A 19,152-nucleotide genomic window follows, 5' to 3' on the forward strand; every position below is an offset into this window, starting at 1 on the left:
GGAAGGCTTATTCATTACATATGGAGTATTTGTTGGAGTATACTGGGAGGTGCATGCACTTGTATCCATGCCAGTGCTTCTTCTCGTGTGAGTGTCATGTACGGTGGCCTGTAAGTTCAACTATTCAAGTTGACAAGCGTCCACTTGCTTCTCCCCGTCTATCACTGCTCTTAAGCAGTCTTACATGTGCTTCCCAACGAGGCCGAAGCTCAACGCTTGTCAAATATAGTAGTGATGTTGAGACGTCCCGACGACCAGCTGATGTGCAATGCTAAGAGCAGCACGCATTTCGTTGCCGTCTCTCAAGATTGTGTCTTCTAGGAGTTTGAATAGTGTACCCAGAATTATTGCTTATGAGCAGAGTGTCCATCGTGATACGCAAAGCTGAAGTGCTGGGCCTGCGTGCGCACGAGTTCTCATAGATAAGTCCCTGCCCCCCTTTCTTCCCCGACCCCAATCGGAAACTACCGCGCGTGGCTTGATAAAGCGGCGTGTGCAGACGGTGGCACGCGACAAAAAAAAAACACTTCTTCGACTAATTTTCTCTACGAAAGGGGCAATAGTTGCCTTTGAGTTTAGGCACAAGTTCACTCCTCAATGACTAGATTAGTTTGTAAATCTACGTTACTCAAGGTTGCTACAATGTATATATTACTAGGGGACAAGAATCCCGAGCATCCCCCTTGAACTTCGTACTAATACCATGGCGGAGGCCGAAGCGACGTCATGAATTTCGCAAATTTTTCGCATTTTGATTGTTTTCGGACAGGAAAGGTCTTCAGAACGTATGAGCTGACATTTTTTGTTTATTTCAAAATGCATGTGGTGATTTTCCAATAATAAATACTCGACCGCCCTCAAGTAGGCGAAGTCACAGTTTGTGAGGTAACAGCAGCTGCTGTGAGAACATTAAGGTGGTGTCGCCCTCCGTATTTCGCCTTTAGCCGGTGTTCTGGAATTTCATGCCCCTTATGAACTCTTTGACAATCGAAAAATGTTGTCTGTGAATTTATATCAATTTGATCCGCGCCTTTTATTCGTAGATAATTTGTAAATAACTGAATGAAAAAGATAGCAGGGAAACAGATCTTAGTTTTGTCCCTCAAGAAACAGCCCAATCAGTGGCGAATGTGCCACCATCGGTTTGTAGTGTCGACTACGCCCGTCATTAGTAAACCGAAAAATCTGAGCTTTAAAGTTTTATAAACAAGCAATGACATTCTTCAACATTCTGCTTCGCGACTATAAAGTTAGTCTTATCCCGCCAAACAATAAGAAATGCGATAACTGAAATCTTTATTGCAGGTGCCCTAGCTAAAACAGAGCAAGTTAAGAAAAAGAATCAAAGCCTTCAGTGTGGTCAAAGCCAATTGTATCTTGTTAGTAGCCTCCTCGAGAAACCGCCAGTATCTGTGATTAATTATCTAAGATTCTAGTTATTGACATTACGCCTATAATTTAAAGGGACACTAAAGCGAAACAATAAATCACTGATTTACTGATGCAGAAGAAATCATATTTCACTTTAGTGTCCCTTTAAACACCACATTAATACAACGTTGGTAGAGATTTGTAGAGGACATTTATTTTAAACCGTCACTTTTACTTGTTCGCAATTTTCTACGTTTTGTGCAAAACTTTTTCCACGTCTAAAGGAAAGCCGCTGTGGCACGCATGCAGTTGACGGGCAGCTTTCTGTTGTTACAACTGTTGCATCTGTCCTTCTGTAGTTGGCGAAAGAGGAACTTCAGCTACTTCAAGGATCTCGGAATTCCTGGACCGACTCCGAACATCTTGTGCGGTAACTTATGGGAATATCACCGAAAGGTCAGCCTGCAGGTGTCTGTAATTGCATGACCACGCAGTTGAGCCATTATTGCTTATTATTTTGAGCCTCCAGAACCACTTTGCGAAAATTATTCGTCGCACATGTCCTTGTCTTCAAGGCACTCGCAGATTCATATTCTAGCTCAGTGTTTTCGTCATACTTTCCTTCCTTCATTTTAAGTGTAGTAGCATGAGTTCAGCTATTTCTATCGACTGCCGTCCACATCGACGCAGCAGCAGATTCAGCCTTCTGAGAACCGATTATTTGGGCACGCCTGAAGAAATCCCAATAAAAAGTACGCCGAGGCGAAATTTCTAAGCGTCAGCGTCGCCGCCTTGCTAGAATGATTTATTATTTTTCGTTAAATTCAAATTGTTATCTAAGATGTTGCCGGCTTCTACCAAAATCGATAATGTATGAAGACACATGGTGATATGATAGCTTTCCGGCAGTGATACACTTTCTAGAATTACAGTCAATATAGAGAAAGACTAACAAAGCCGCACATTCTGCAGCTGCTGCAGTTTCACACGCCTAGTGCCTATAGATATATGAAAGTATCATTTTCCCATTGTGTTTGCGGTATCCCGAGGGCTTCTTACAGACTTAAAATGTCCCCCTCCTGGTTACTGCCAATCTCTATTCTACAAAACTGACCAATTATTTCTGGCGTAAAGAAAACCAGTGCCTATCAGAATAAAATTTTGGCATAATTCAAATTGATGAAAATATAGACGTATACGCAAATGAACGTTTTACTCGCCGGTGTTTCTATCTGGACGATATGAACGTGCTAATTTATTTGCGGCTTTCAACCAGTCGAAGATATTTCAACCGCGTGACTTGAGTTGGTTTTGAGTATACCTCTCTCACCGCAGGGAATCACAAATGCTATTGCTGAGTGGTGCGAGAAGTATGGAGACGTGTTCGGGTGAGTATATACGCTAGAAGGCTATGCGGCTGTAGATTGCTGGTCTGCCTGCTTGCTCCACCAGCAATGAACATAAAACTTCAGTCGCTGGGTTACCCACGAGACCACCGCTACATACACAGTGTTTTACACTTTCAGTAAGTTCTATTTATCAGTTATGTGTGTCTTTACTTTCATTTCGCAACTGTTCTTTATCCGCGACATTAAGTTAGTGAAAGTGAAATAAGTTGCGAGAGCATATTGAAAACTAAGTCGAATTTTCTGTAAATACATGTTAATACCAAATTCTCGGTTGAATCTTAGCTTTGCTACTACGGCAATAAATATAAACCCAATTGGCACTGAACGCACTCAGTATTATGCAACATCATCTGATCGCACCTTCAACAACAAGCAACGTACCGCACGACATGCACATCGGGAGTAGCTACGTTTAAGAGGTGGTTGTGGGTGATGTCACTAAAAGGTGTGTTTTTGTCCCAAAGCTTCGCACAAGGTGCGTTTTGTGTGTGCGTGCTTATGCGTGCGTGCGCGTGCGTGCGTGCGTGCGTGCGTGCGCGTGCGTGCGTGCGTGCGTGCGTGCGTGCGTGCGTGCGTGCGTGCGTGCGTGCGTGCGTGCGTGCGTGCGTGCGTGCGTGCGTGTGCGTGTGTGCGTGTGTGCGTGTGCCTGTGTGTGCGTGCTTATGCGTGCGTGCTTATGCGTGCGCGTGCGTGCGTGCGTGCGTGCGTGCGTGCGCGTGCGTGCGTGCGTGCGTGCGTGTGCCTGTGTGCCTGTGTGCCTGTGTGTGTGTGTGTGTGTGTGTGTGTGTGTGTGTGTGTGTGTGTGTGTGTGTGTGTGTGTGTGTGTGTGTGTGTGTGGGTGTGGGTGTGTGTGTGTGTGTGTGTGGGTGGGTGGGTGGGTGGGTGGGTGGGTGCGTCATATGTTGCTTCACTATAAACACTACTGTGAATTTAAACAGCTACGCTTCACTTTTGCAAATATAAAACGTTTACCTCATGCCACGAGACTCGGCAGAAAATTTCCATCGAAGACAGCACGAACCTTCGTCTATTTAGCCCTTCCATGAATTTCATAGAATAAAGCCTCCTTCGAAAGGAACGAAGCGCTTACTTGGAACACCGCCAAATTAGCCCTGGACGTTCAAGCGGTCTCTTGATGCATCCACATTGTTTGAAAGACCTCGAGTGAGAGGTGAACTCTTGTTGTCACCCTCGAAGTATTAATAACAGCAGCAGCTCCACTAGCACAGCACGGCACAACAGGATTGACAACACTCATGACTGTACGCGGTACCCTTCGATACCATTGAGGCTGCGCAGAAACCCTTCGCGACGCCGACAGATACTATGGTCGTCGTGGTGAGCAAAGCGACAGCACTAAGAGCCTCCCAGAAACAGACACTCTGTTGAGTACCAGTATGACATACTCAACAGGACTTTCTTTCCATTTTCAAATACAACCTAATTTTATCGTTTTGTGTGTAGTCTAGACAAGGCATTGCTGGGGTGACATAAGACCATGGATGTGGTTCTGTATTTCCTCCACATAGTGGCACCACTCTTCTCTCAAGCTTGCGTCATTTAGTCGCTTATATAATATCTATTTTTGGCAACAGTGAAGCATTTGTCACTTTGTCACTGTACTGTACCAATCTCGCTTCACTAATTTACCACCTTTAGTGTACTTTAAACATTGACATTTAATTAATGTTCGTTTTTGCTCAAGAGGAAGCAATGAGAATAAAATGGGAAAAAAGTATACAGCTTCTGTATTGGTATATACGTTGACGTATAAAAGCATCGCTGTTCAAGACAAAGTTCGTTTTTGCGCAACTTTACTAGCTATGCCTCGAAGCCTTGGCGTTGACAATAGATTAGCCGGCAGTCTGCGTCCTGTTTATCAGCTTGTAGAGGCGTGGAATCAAAGCAGTTGCTTTCAGCCTTGTTATCTATCTCCATACACGCCAGATTGCTAAACAACGATCACGCAATTGAAGGCCGCAGCAGTGATTGCAATTTCATTGGTTTATGTGTTGGAGGAGCAGATAAACGACTCTTCGAACAGTAGCACCGATGTGGCGAATATAAACAATGGGTCATCTGTGCTCAAATGTTTCACATCATGCGCAGTTTGTACAAAAACCAACGACAGCATAGTGGCACGTTTACAAAGCGTGCAATTCTGCATTGTGAAATAACCATGCTCTCTGCCACATGAGGGGACATCTCTTTATGCCAAACCCTTAAGGATCAAGGAAGTACTTCGATTTGCCAAGAGTTAATTTCACAGAGCATAAGATCCCAAGTATTTGAAAGGCTCTGTTCTTTCCTTTATTGAGATGGGAGGTATTACATTTACGAACTGAACAAACACGCTCAGAAACAAGAATATCATGGCCACTTATGTAGATGAACATAGTTTTTTTCTGCTGTAAAGCACAAAACCCCTAATTAGTCCTGAAGAAGTAGTTCAATGTTGTCGTCGTCATTGTTATTTTTTATTATTATCACTGGCGTTCCATTCCTGCGGTTTTCGCCGAAGCAAAAGATTGACCGCACGTCCGACATGCTCCTCTATCATTCGCGTTTAGACGTAGCCTACAAGCCTCCCTTCTCGTGTCGGCGCAAAGAAGAATACCCCCACGTTCCATGGTAACCCCCGACGCTTCAGGGAAGCATGTTATCATTATATGTCCTCAATATGACCAACAGTAGGTTCGTCTGCGTGGCTGTTTCAACAATCTTGACAGACGCGTCCTCTTGCAATGAAAAAAGTTATTGAACCATAGTCATGCCCTGCTAGTCTCATGGACTGCCTATAATTAAGTGACATTGCGTATTTTTGTCTTTTCTATCGGCCCTGCCACGTGGACCACGCGAACAACTGGTATTCGGGATTGGAGAACTAATCCATACCGTGGCTGAGAAAGAACATCGCGTGACGTATTTCAGTGGCTTCCAAGTCACTGCGGCGCGTCATAGGTAACGGACATGCCGATAACGCTGCTCGATCGCCTCTTCAAGGCCGCAGAGAGTAGTCGACCCCGTTATGAAGGACCGATGCCTCTATAAATGTTCGCCAGGGATGTCAAGCTCTCCATGTGGAACACCCGAAGTTCTTAAGGCAGTCGGCTGCACCACCCAGACGCCGACGCGCGTCGACTAGACTCTGCCGACTCGAGGCTGCCCTGCTTTGCCGAATATATGGCTAGGAGTGGCTTTTACGAAGTCTTGCTTTTCGAATCCGATGGACCGACGACGCCTCGTGTGATGACTGGTAGCGAGGAGACTCTTCAGCACGTTCTCTGTGACTGTTTTCGCTACAATTAATTTACAGAGACGATCGCTCGCAGTCGCGATAGCGCACTTTGACCAAAGGCCTTTAAGAGAGTAAATTATATTAAAATGCCGGCATCGCAAGACATAGCAGCGAAGGGCGACGAGGGCACTAATGCAGCCTTTAAGGACAACAGACTTAAAAAAGCGGCTGTAGCTTGAACTGATGCTTATAATGCTACAAGTGCTATACTGTGCTGTGCGGCGATAGTATAGGCGGTGATAGCGACCGACTGTGCTTGTGTATCTGTGCTCCCTTTCTTTCTACTTTCCTATCACTGTATACATCCACCTCCCCTCTCTACTCAGTGTTGGGTAGCAAACCAGATCTTCCCTTCTGGTTAACCTCCCTGCCTTTCCCCTTTCTTCTGTCTCTCTGTTGTCTTCTCTACTTCGTGCTTCTTCTTTAGCGTATTGTCGCAGCCATGTTGTCCTTATACATGAAAGGATTTGTGTGGACACTTTCCGTTTTGTGTGATGGGTGACCGCCGTGTACAGGTCTGAACTGTGCGTATACGGTGCCGGTGCCCGTAACGGCTCCACTTTAATATACACTCTTTGCGTGCTTGCTACGTTGTTCGTGTGTGCATCGTACTTGTTGATATTTTCTTCATTTTCCTTTTCTATTGTCGCTGGCACTCTTAAAGAGTTTGCACTCTTTGGGGCTTATCTTGTCCCACAATAATCGTCATCTATATATCTTGCCTGCATTTCCTTTCTTTAACGCTGCGAGCCCAATATTTCCAGGTAACGAATGGCATGAACATTATCAGCGTGACATAGCATTATCGACAGCAAAGTAGCCAGCGTAGCGCTTTCAAGAAAGGAAACACAAGTATAAAGAAAATGGCAATTATCGTTGTGGGACAAAGATACACTCTAAAGGGTGCACATTTTTTAAGTGTGCGTAATGAATTTAGAATTTTGGGATAGCTTGCCTACCTTCTAATTTTTCTACATCTACACTCAAGAAAAAAGAAGAAATAATGTGGTTCTTGCAACGAGGCTGAAACAATGTGCCTCACTGTGTATCGTCATGGTGGTGCTGCCTGCGAATAATGACTTCAAACTTTTCCATGAAAACGCGTACCAAAAACGCTACTGTTGGAGGCTTAAGTCTTGCCACGTCATGCAGTAGAGAGAAAACCAACCTGAACACAAATGTGGCTAAAAAAGAAACACACATTCATACAATTGCAAAGACGAACAATTTTCCTCCACTCCCCCCGGCCTGAAGTGCAAAAGTAGCCGTGCGTGTATACGTAGTCTGCTAAATTTATTTTAGAGCGATAGCTTTAAGGGCCCCATGTCGCAGAAAATCCGGCGTCGGACGTCGTTTCGGCAAAAAGATTTTCGAACCACCCATAGTCATACCCTCCACGGGGCGCAAGGAAGCTACTGAACTAATTGATTTTCTCGAGCTCAAAGACGTAGAAAAATCATAAAGCACTATTTATACACAGCCTACAGACATGATAGCGTGGAATTGTAATTTGGCTATACGAGAAAGCGTGATTCTATTACGCGAAAACTCAAAAAGAAACCCATTTTCCAGCCTTTCTACCACTCATAGAACGACCACGGCGTCCGCCATTTGAGCGCGACGGCGCATGAGTATCCCGGGGGCCACGGTGCGGCGCGCTTGGTTCCTTGCAATACCTCCAGATGGCGCTCGCCTTCGCCGCATCGTGGAGGAAAAGTGGAGGAAAAGAACTAGGAAGCTTACCAGCAAGTATGCGGCCTGTGGGGTGGGCAACACAGCAACAAAGAAGGTCAAGCGGAAAGTCAGAGAGGCTGAATTAATCTCATGGGTGGCGGCAATGGAAAAGAAACCTGCCATGAGTGACTACTTAAGGGGAAAAAACGAAATTAGGAAAGAAACCATTTATGATAACTCAAAGGGAAGCTCATTACTTTTCGAAGCGAGATCGGGATGCCTTAGAACACGCACCTATAAAGCGAGATATAAGAAGGAAGAAGAAGCATGTGCTTGCTGCGGTAAAGCTAGGGAAACGACGGAGCATATTTTATTAGAATGTGAAGACGTCTATCCAGCGGTCGATTTAGGCACCACTGGCCTCCTTGAAGCCCTTGGGTTCAGCGGGAGCAGTGGTAAAGCAAACAGGTCCGCAATAGACATCAGTAAGAGGCGATTGGAGGATTGGTGGAAGAAAAGTAGGGAAACGACAAAGGACGGAGACGTACAAAAGCACAGTTCGCAATAGGGTATCAGAAAATTTGGACGTGGTAGTTCATAGTGTTTTTTTTTTTTTTCATTGGTTAACCTAGGTAGGATATTAGGCAGCATAGTAGCAAGAGCTTGGTGGCGCAAGCCACCGACCCGTTCCAAAGGGGACGCTCATAACATCCATCCATCCATCCATCCATCGCGACCCACCCAAGACGCCGCATTTCTACCAGGAAGTCCGCCTTCGTGCATAGCGTTCGCGGCCAGCTTTTCCCGGTAAACATTACGGTTACATACGCTCCAGTTGCAGGAAAGCCTGAGAGGCACTCAGGGATCTTTTTAATGCTGCTGCGTTCCACTCTTAAAGGCGAAGCTTAAGCGTCCTCCATCTTTTTCGTGTAGTTATTGTGCTCATGTTTGTTGGTTTTGTATTAACTTCACTGCCCATATCAAGATGTTTCTTACTGATTTGCAGATTTTACAATGGAGATGTGCCGACGCTTGTTGTCAAAGATCTTGACTTCTTATCCTACGTGCTTGTGAAAGACTTTGGAAACTTTATGAACAAAGGGGTAAGCGAGACATCTTCGTTTCCATAGCTTCTTAAACAATGTCTGCGCTTTATAGTGCGTCATGCTCAACACGCGTGCACTCGCGCAAGCGAGGAGCGCACTTTGTCAAAAGCATGAACGCTGCACCAGAGAAAGAAACCCTGTGCTGGAAGTGCTACCTGTATCTTGCGTATGACTCCTGAGCAAAGCGCAGGAAATAAGTGACTGCTCTGTAAAAAAGTTGTACGAACAGAGTATTTCCACGATCCGACGTCTCAAGGATCCTTAATTATGATAAGCTAAATCAGTACCGCAAATGCGGAAAGGGAAGGCTAATCTGCACGGCGCAAACCATCAGTTAATCAATCGTAATTCCGTCAACTTCAGAAGTTGTAAAGTCAGTAAATATAGTGCGAGAGCTCACGGCAAAACGATTTGCTAAAACATGTCTGGCGATTGCGAAACTTCCTAAAGCGAAATTTGAGCGCAGCTGAAGACGTGTCTTCGTTTCGCAATATATTAAGGCAAATAATTTGAGATCGAAATCACCGCATCGACTGGCAGTGGGTCAGTGCCGTCAGCGCCTTCTTAGAGAGAGGGGAGGCGCACTGCGGGAACGCTGGCATAAGCGGCATTGGAGCCAGCTGTGTAAGACGACGAACGCGCGAGCAGTGGCGTTCGCGGGTTCGCGCGGTTACACCAAGGGACACCGACGCTCAACCAAGGAACGGGCGCCTAAAGCCGAGACCACACGTCCGCTTGCGGACGCGCGCAAGCTCGCGTCTACGCGCCTTGCTGCGTCTCGCGAGGAATAGTGGTTTGCATTCACAAATAATCGCGACAGCGCGCGCTCACAGGGTTCATTCCATTGTTCACTCTATGATTGCTCATTCACAGACTCCTTGAAAGACTCTACTTCGTACTTTCTTATTGACAGTGTTTCAAAATGCTTCGACATCTATAAAAGTAATTGTTATGTTTTTAGAGCTGTTAGATCAGCACAAAAAGGAAAGGTTAAGTATTTTCGTGCATGCTATAAATCTGCTTCGCTGAGAGTTGAATGTACGGCGCCGTGGCTGCGTAGCTAGGCGCGCCGACAAGAGCATAGAGTTTCCTACAAGAACTTATGGACACGAGGACGAGACGTTCATTTGAAGAATCGCCAGCCGTTTGTGCGCGGGCGCGAGTAAAAACAGGCGTAAGAGAAAATCTGAGGGCTTTTGCTCTATTAAAGGGCCCCTAACGAGGCCCCATAGAAAATTTTGGTTATACGCTGAAAGTTGTTACGTGTTCTCTAGAGAGCGTTCTGCCGGAAAAAGTTTTCAAATCGGCTTATTAATAGCCGAGATAGAAATATTGCTGTGTCGCGAACCCATGATTTCAGCAGGCGGGCCCCTGCCAAGCAGAAACCTCTCTCCACTCGCTCCGTCTAGCCTACACAAGCGTAATTCCTTCCCTGCGTTCTCCCATTCCGGACCTCGAGGATCACATGACGCGTACGTCACAGGCGGCGCTTTCATTTTTTTTTCTCGCTTTTTTTTCCGGCGCTACGCACTTCCGCCGATGGCGTCGCGCGCGAGCTGTTGTCTCGTTCGCGCAGCGCACGCTTTTGCGCGCTGTGCACAAGCACACATGACTAGCGGTATAATTCAGTGCTACACGAATACTGAGGCAGAACAAGCGGATTGCAGAGCATGATCACGCACTGGATCACGGTAGAAAATGGCATAGTTTCGGTACCTGCACACGTGACTGCACGACCGTGCGAAGAAGCAGACGACGCGGAAGTGCATCTCTCTTGCTTCGGTGGGAAGCAAAACAAGAACACACAGACATTCCGTTTGTGTGTTTTATTATTTCTCTAAAGTTCCATTCGTCAATTCAAGCAACAGATCACACAAATAACAGGTGGTGTCGTGAATAATTATCAAAGTCACATGTCGCCACGAGCGACGTCACACTGCGGACACGATTACGTAGGCGCAGGAGCCCGACTACGTCACCGTCCCTCTCCGGGCGGATTCGCCGCGCGTGAAGTGGGAAACGGCGTTCGGATTGAAATTTCAGACCTTTCCGCGGCGCGTAGAGATGTAATTCTTCGCATACACGATCGTTAGCGCGCTTTGTATGCTCTGCGCTTGTCAGCTCAAAATGGTCAGAACTGGTGAGGGGCCCTTTAAACAACCTCAGGTGTTCAAAATTAATCCGAAATCCATTGTTCAGGCGTGCCTGGTAATCAGATGGAGGTCTTGGCACGTAAAACACCAGAATTTAGTTTTCGTATCACATTTATAAGAAAACTGCGCTTCGACCTGAAGGTATTAAATAAGCCCACTTAACGACACCACCCGCATACGTATACGTACGCCATAGACGTGACTCTGTGAAAAAAAATATAGAAAATGCATTCGTTGGTTGTTGTTTTCGTAAAATCATTCATTCCCAAGCGCGTGATAACAGAGAGGAGCTGTTCACCGAGATCGCGCCGCGTTTTCACGCGTACGAGACGTGACACACTGTCTGCGCATGCGTGGGCACGCGAACGCGAGCTTGCGCGCGTCCGCAAGCCTACATGTGGTCTGGGCTTAAGAGATGCGCTCTAAAGATTCACTAGGATGTACGCAAGTCAAACCTCTTCACGCTAGACGAAGAGCTCAGATGAAATTAGACATTGTGTTATTTAATGCTACGACGGCTTCCATCTCTCTTCAAAGGTCGCGCAGAGAGAGGAGAGCAGATCTGTTGAAGCTTAGTGATGAATTGTAGTGAAATGCTACGGTGTTTCGACGCCTATTGTTGGGGCAGTGTCACTGCTCGTCGTGAATAGTACCCTTCGCCAAACCTCCTTTACATATATTACCCGGTGTCCGCGGTACCAAGTCCCCCTTAATCTGTCTTTAACATATTTCTTCATTGTCTCCCGCAGCGCTGTTGTTGTTGCTGTTGTCGCAAATAAATTTCAGTTAAGAGGCGCTTTGTGTTGCTTCGCACATGCAGACCACGATGCGCACGGACGAGCAGCACCCACTGCTGAGCCAGGGCCTGCTGCACGCCCGCGACTTGCAGTGGAAGCGCACCAGGAGCGTCACCTCGTACGCCTTTACCGCCACCAAGTTCAGACAGGTACGTCAGACGGTGCGCGGCTGCAGCGCCGAGCTTGCTGCAAGCCGACTGCGCTCGAGCCCTTGCCTCGTCAGGCACATTTTCTCCACCCCAATTTTTTCTCAATTCGCGCTCATATAGGATAGGGTTTATAGGACAGGGTCATAGGATGTATAGGATAGGGTTCCGGCAGAACCGGCGTAAATATAGCGCTAGTCATGTGTCCTTGTACACAGTGCGCAAAATCGTGCACTGCGCGAAACCAGACAATAATCCTCTTGTCCTGCCTCAGTATTCATGAAGCACTAAATTACACGATCTGTTGGTTTCGCGCAGCGCACGAATTTGCGCGCTGGGCACAAGGCCGCGCGACTAGCGGTATAATTCAGTGTTACATGAATACTGAGGCACAACAAGCGGATTGCAGAGCATGATCACGCACTGGATCACGGTAGAAAATGGCACAGTTTCGGTACCTGCGCACGTGACTACACGACCGTGCGAACAAGCAGACGAAGCGGAAGTACATCTCTCGTGCTTCGGTGCGAAGCAAAACAAAAAACACCCAGACATTCCGTTTGTGTGTTTTATTATTTCTCTAAAGTTCCATTCGTCAATTCAAGGAACAGATCACACAAATAACAGGTGGTGCCTTGAATAATTATCGAAGTCACGTGTAACCATGAGCGACGTCATACTGCGGACACGAGTCCGCAGGCGCAGGGACGCGAGTACGTCATCGTCCGGCTTGAAGCGCAGCCATGGCGCAGCGGCCGCGAGGAGGAGAGAAAAAGGCGTTCGGATTGAAATGTGAAGTTGAAGTTGAAGTTTATTTCACCACCAACAGTACAGTGTGTTTTACACAGAACAGTTGTGGAGTGGAAAGTGGGAAAAAAGCTGCGCTGATGCAGCTTGTCTAGCCCCACCTCCCATCTGTACAAGGCAGCAGAACGACAGCACAGCAACTTCATACAGTCTCAACGTATGATTGAAAAAGAAACAAAATAAATAAACAAAACTTGTACGATAATTTTCAAGTAGACATAATTATATTCAGACCTATAATTTCAGACCTTTCCGCAGCGCGTAGCGATGTAATTCTTTGCAAACACGATCGTTGGCTCGCATTGTATGCTCTGCGCTTGTTAGCTCAACATTGCCAGACTTGGTGAGGGGCTCTTTAAAACGCCCGTGTACTGAAAATCAATGCAGATGAGAGCAACCTAGATGAACAAAATTGATCCCGAGCCTTCCACTACGGCGTGTCTCGCAGCTCAAGTACATGTCGTCTTGAAACGCGAAGCTCCCCACTAATTATTATAGTAATATCTCAAACTGTTTCTAACACTTCCTAAGTTACAGCTTTCCTAGCAGCTCAGTTGCAGACGATAAGAAGCCAGCCTTCACAGCTAGTACTTTCAACGTGAACAAATTATCCATATTTTTTTATGAGCGAAATTTCAATACAACCTGAAACCGCAAGAAGTCACACATTTGTGAGTTTCCAGAGTTCTCGTGTTAAAAATATCAATTCAGCGGAGCCAGACCATGACTAATTTTCGATGCGCACCCCATATATGCGATATTTAACGCAACCTCATTTTCTCACCGTACACATTTGAGCATAATCGCGGACGTCATGATGTCCTTTGTTGTCTACGCATAGATAACGAATGCAAAAACAATGTGTCTGCTGTAGCACGTGTCAGAGATAAATGGTTTCTTCTTTTCTTTTTGGTTCAGTCTCTGCTGCACTATCTCCTGTGAACGTACCTCCCAGAATAGCATGCTGAGCGACGCTATATATCATTGTTATCCGGGAGACACTTCGACACGAGTTAGGCGGCCGGATACATCTGCCTGTCGTCGTATATACCAAAGACAGAAAAACAAAACCAAAGGCTTCTTACCATAAGCTATCCGTCAAGTGCGAGAACAAAACCATGCTGCTCGTGACGGAGCCATTGTGCCTAACTATATAAAAGTGAAATTAAATATACAGGATCCCCTACGCATGCTTCAAAATTAAGCTGTCTGTCCCATACGTTTACAAGTAAATACGCTATCATATACGTGCTGCAGTGATGTGGTTCACCTTCCCCTATACGTTTCGTATTAAGTATTTATTGATTTAAAGAATCGCTTAAAGGACATTTCTTACATTGCACAACGCAAATTTCTTACTTTCGTGTCCGCGCCTACACCCATCGATAACAGATTGTCGATGGTGTCAACTTCAAATTTTGCCGTGCTCGGACCGCTTCTGGACAGCTAGCATCATCCAGCGCCTAAAAGAACAACTATTTCTATAGTTTCGATCTTATGTTTCTTTTTTTCACCGCGGAATTGGGGGGGGGGGATTTTAAAGCCCCTTTTAGCCACGCGTGACAAGCGCTCGTACATTGCTTCCGACATGGCGTCATGGCGTCGACGTCACGCAAAGCTGCCCTTGCGAAACGGCGAATTTCCACGGATTCAAATGAGTCTGAATCAGAATTTTGTCGTAGTGGTAGCAGCATTGACTCATAACATCATTTTGATTAATGTGACTTGAGCTCGGACGGCGAAAGTGCGTCGAATAGCCCCGGAACATCAACAGGTATCCGCCAGTAAGTTCCGTTTTCTACACCGAACTTTTCGTCGCGGCCGCGCTCCGATCTAAAGATTTCCGGTTTGCTCTAAAGGTCACAGTTCTTACCTACAGGGTGTCAACGTCGTTTGGCCAGGTCGCTGGCGGCGGCGCCAAGAGTGGAGGTTGCGCGTGGGCCCGGCCGGCAGTGAACCTCGGCATCGCGCTCTGCAGTGCCGCGCGGCGGTACTGCGGCGGTTTGCGCGGTGGCACGATAGCCGCTAGGGCTAGCATTTTTTCGTTTGTGTACGAAGAAGTTCTTAAGATAGAAAGCTTATATTTGCAGGGATGTTGTATGTAGCATTTTCTTCAAAATGTATATTTCGAATTTTTTTTTTTTGTGTTGGTGCAAAGCAACATCGATGTTCTTACGAAGATTTTTCGTTTTCGTTAGGATTTCTTTTATTCAATAATCTTTTTCGAAGAATTGATAATGTTTGCTTGAAAATAATACAATATGAAAGCACATTTCTTCAACAAATACCATAGATTCTGATATCAAAGCATGTAGCCGTAAAAAAATCGCTTACTAGACTACCCAAAGACTGCCTATTTTCCCGCGGACAGGAAAGTGTGTTAAGAAGGGCAATGTAAACAAGTGAGCCTCACGCCCTTAAACACGGCAACATTTACAAAGGTGTAACTCTTGTAAATAACGAAAAAAAGCACATGATGTAGGGTTGTATCCTTTTGACCAATTTCTTGCAGAGTAGCATGTAGGCGAAAATCTACGCGGGATAATCAGTCCGCTTTTCAATAAAAAGCTCTCTTTCTCTCTCTATCTTTCCTATTCATTACGTCTGAATGTAGAGCATCGATGTCCAACTTCTGCGCCAACCGTCGTTTTATGTAGTACCACAGCTGGCACCGCAGCTAAATTCACGATGCCCGCGAGCTGTAAGTGGCGCGCGTGGTAAACCATGACGGCTGTCCGGAGGAGGATCGCGAGCCGTGTGAAGCATGCCTGTGGAGTGGGGATACAACTCAGAAAACAAAGCGATTGCGCAGCCTGGAATAGCTTCAGCACTGAATTGATTTATTCATGCAATACTGCTGCCATTTGGCAGCCAAGGCTGTAGGAGTTCAAAGTGAATGAACAGACTTGAAGGGGCCTTTAGTTATCCCAATGCGAAAGCATTGCGACTACGTCGCAATGCGTATGCACTTTCAGTCGTTTTAATTATAACTTTACCTTAATTAAGACCAAAGGTCGTGGGTGGGACTCCCACCAAATGATAAGGGTTCCACTCCCAACAGAGGCCGTAGGTTCGAGTGTCTTTACTCTAATTAACATTGCCCTAATTAACACCAAAGGGAGTGGGCTCGACTACCACCAAAGGTCGCGAGTTCGCATGCCTTAATGAACTGCATCTTCATTGACTGTACTTCAATTAATTTCATCTTAAAGGGCCCCTCATCACGCCTCATAGCAAATTTTGTTTATATGCTGGAAGTTGTTACGTGTCCACACAAATTTTTCAAATCTGCTCATTAATAGCCGAGATAGAAATATTTTAGTGCCGTGAACCCATGACTTCAGCAGGCGGGCTCCACTGCCAAGCAGGACGCTCTCTCCACTCGCCCCGTCGCCTTCATCATTTCTTTTTTTCCGCGCTACGCACTTCCACCAATGGCGTTGCATGCGAGCTGTTGTCTCGTTCGCGCAACGCACGATTTTGCGTGCTGTGCACAACGAAACATGACTGGAGGTATAATTCAGTGCTACAGGAATACTGAGGAGGTAGAGAGAGAGAAAAAGAACTTTATTGATCAGTTAATCGGAGTTATGGCAGGTCTGGGTGGGGCCCCCAGTCCAGGGCTCCACTGGCTCTTGCGGCTCGCTGAGCTTGGTCCAGGAGGGCCAATTGGCTCCCCTGATCCCCGCTTGCGGAGTAGTGCCTCCCACTGCCGTACGAAGTCCGTGACGCTTAGAAAAGGTGAGTTGACATTGCTTGGCCGAGCCGTACATTCCCACGTTATGTGGGCCAACGTGGGTTTTGCGTCGCACCACGGGCAAGTGTCCATGTAATATGTCGGGTGCTTCTTGTGTAAGAGGTTTAGGTGTGGGTATGAATTCGTTTGTATGCGACGCCAGTCTTGGGCTTGTCTTCTATTTAGTTCGGAGTGCGGAGGGCCGTAGGCCCGTCTCTGCCTCCTCTGAGTCTCTAATATGTCGCGCACTGCGGACATTGGCTCCTCTAGGGTTCTGGCCGCTACTCGGTCGTTGCTTCCTCGAGCTATGCGGTCTGCCATTTCGTTCCCGTCGAGTCCGTTGTGCGCGGGGCACCACGTAATGCCGTGGTCCAGGTCCAGTCGTGAGCCGAGTATTCTTTGGGTGCTGCGCGGTAGCATTCCCCGCATGAAGATTCGACACGCTGCCTGCGAGTCTGTAAGCACATGAGCCGAGTGACCCTTGAAGTCGGCGTCTCGTATCGCCAGTGCTATTGCCGCTGTCTCTGCTGTGCATACCGAGGTAGTCTTAACCGTAGCGGTTGTCGTGGTGACTCTGTTGGTTGCGGCGATCGCGTAGAAGTCCCTGCGAGTAGTTTCACTCGCGTCCGTGTAGTAGGCGGCAGGATCCTTGCCGAATCGCTTCTGCAGAGTCCTCGTCTTGGCCTGTCTGCGGCCTGCGTGGTACCTGGCACTCATATTTCTTGGTATGGGTGAGACATGGACGTGCTCCTTCAAATCTCGTGACAACAGGTCTCTTTCGTCTCCGCAGAACAGGGGTCGAGGCTTGTATACCAGTCTTTGGAGAATAGAGCGGCCCTGGGGCGTAGAGCTTAGCCTTTCTATTTGCGATATCAGAACTGCAGCGGCATGTTCTTCATATTTGTTGTAAATACCCAACCGCTCCAGGCGCTCCGTGCTGACTGTGTTCTCCCAGAGCAGATTTGTATGCCGTTCTGATAAGGGTGTCCACCTTCTTCATTTCAGTTTGGTTAAGTTTTTGGAACGGCAGGCCGTAAGTGATGCGGCTAATCGCAAATGCTTGCACCAGCCTAATAGTTTCTTGTTCCGCGAGCCCGTTGCTGCTGCGTCCAACTCGCCAGATCATACGTGCCACACTCTTAACGGTTGGTTTTAGGCTCCGAATTGTGGCATCGACGTTGCCGTTCTCTTGGATAAGTAGGCCAAGCACTCTCATTTGAGTGACTTCACGAATGGCCTGGCCGTCGAGATGTAAGTCTATTTTTGGTGTGGCAGCTTTCTTATGACGCTTGCTGCGTACGCGCATGAACTCTGATTTTTCGGGTGCGCACGTCATACCCGCGTGCTTGGTGAAGTTTACTACCTTGCCTATGGCCTCCTGTAATATGTCTTCTTTTTTCTCCGTGGAAACCCCGGTGTGCCCGAAACGTTATGTCATCGGCTTAGATTGTACATCCGAGGTCCCGTGCTTGCACGAGTTCTAGGGCCAGTCGCCTCATCCCGACGTTGGAAAGAAGCGGTGACAAGATTGAGCCCTGTGGAGTTCCTCGGTTGGGCATCGCAAAGACGTCAGAGCGCGTACTGCCCAACCCAATCGTTGCCTTCCTGTCACGAAGGAAGGTAAGGACGTACCGAAACACCTTTCTTCCGCAACCTATGTCTTCCAGACTTTCAAGGATTGCTTCGTAAGACATCGTGTCAAACGCTTTTTTGACATCGAGCGCCACAACTATACTGGCTTCTTTGCTTCGTGGCGGGTCCAGAACTTCGTCGCGAAGCATAAGAAAGGCGTCCTGTGCCGATACGTGTGGCCTGAAGCCGATCATAGAGTCGGGAAAAAGTTCATTCCGCTCGATGTAGTTGCTCAGTCGAGTTTGGATCACCTTCTCAAAAAGCTTCCCTGCACACGACGTGAGCGATATTGGTCTCAAGTTTTGCAGATCTCTGGGTTTAGCCGGTTTCGGTATGAGTATGATAGTAGCTTCCTTCCATTCTTCTGGTAGTGCCCCGTCATCGGACCATACATTATCGTTCAAGTAGGTCGTAAGCTGCCTCAGTGATTCCTGACTCAGGTTGCGCAGCATCTCATTTGTAATGTGGTCCGGACCCGGTGCGGTACGGCTGCATAGAGCTCTGCCGTTGTTATGGCTGCGTCCACCTCCGCGTTGTCTGGTGCCTCATAGTTGTATTGTACTGACGTTGCGTCCGGTACTCCTGTGTAGACGCTTTTAAGGTCCTCAATGAGGGCATCGGTCGTGCCATCGTATTCATTTTCAATTAATTTCAGTGTTCTGTTTGTGGTGGTCCGTGTTCCTGTCGGATCTATCATGCTACGCAAAATATCCCATGTTCGCTTTGTGCTAAGGGTTCCTTTGAGTGCATCCCAAAACTGAAGGCAATTGGTGTCTTGCAGCTGCTGCGCGTACTCACTGGCTTTCTGCGCAAGCCCGGCTATCCTGATTCTGAGTTTTCTGTTGTGTCTCTGTCTCTTCCAACGTTTGGTCAGACTTCTCCGCGCTTCCCACAGGTGTAGTAGGTGCCTCTTTACTGCCGGTGTTTCGACTGTTGTCGAGATTTCCAGTGTAGTGCTTCTGTGTATTCTCCTGATAAATTCCGTCCATTCCGTAGCACTATCGCACGGTGTGGTCTGCCGTT

The 19,152-nt window shown here is 47.1% G+C and overlaps 1 protein-coding gene across 1 annotated transcript in view; it reads left to right on the forward strand.

Annotated features, from left to right (window-relative positions):
• LOC142582247 (cytochrome P450 3A43-like) overlaps positions 1 to 19,152 on the forward strand; it is a 111,582-nt gene that overhangs the window by 21,707 nt on the left and 70,723 nt on the right. The window contains exons 2-5 of the mRNA XM_075691712.1: positions 1,731 to 1,827; positions 2,707 to 2,759; positions 8,759 to 8,855; positions 11,832 to 11,957. Coding sequence (XP_075547827.1) covers positions 1,731 to 1,827; positions 2,707 to 2,759; positions 8,759 to 8,855; positions 11,832 to 11,957 — 373 coding nt within the window. The remainder of the gene's footprint in view (positions 1 to 1,730; positions 1,828 to 2,706; positions 2,760 to 8,758; positions 8,856 to 11,831; positions 11,958 to 19,152) is intronic.

The sequence above is a fragment of the Dermacentor variabilis genome, chromosome 5 (assembly GCF_050947875.1).
Source record: "Dermacentor variabilis isolate Ectoservices chromosome 5, ASM5094787v1, whole genome shotgun sequence".
Classification (NCBI taxonomy): domain Eukaryota; kingdom Metazoa; phylum Arthropoda; class Arachnida; order Ixodida; family Ixodidae; genus Dermacentor; species Dermacentor variabilis.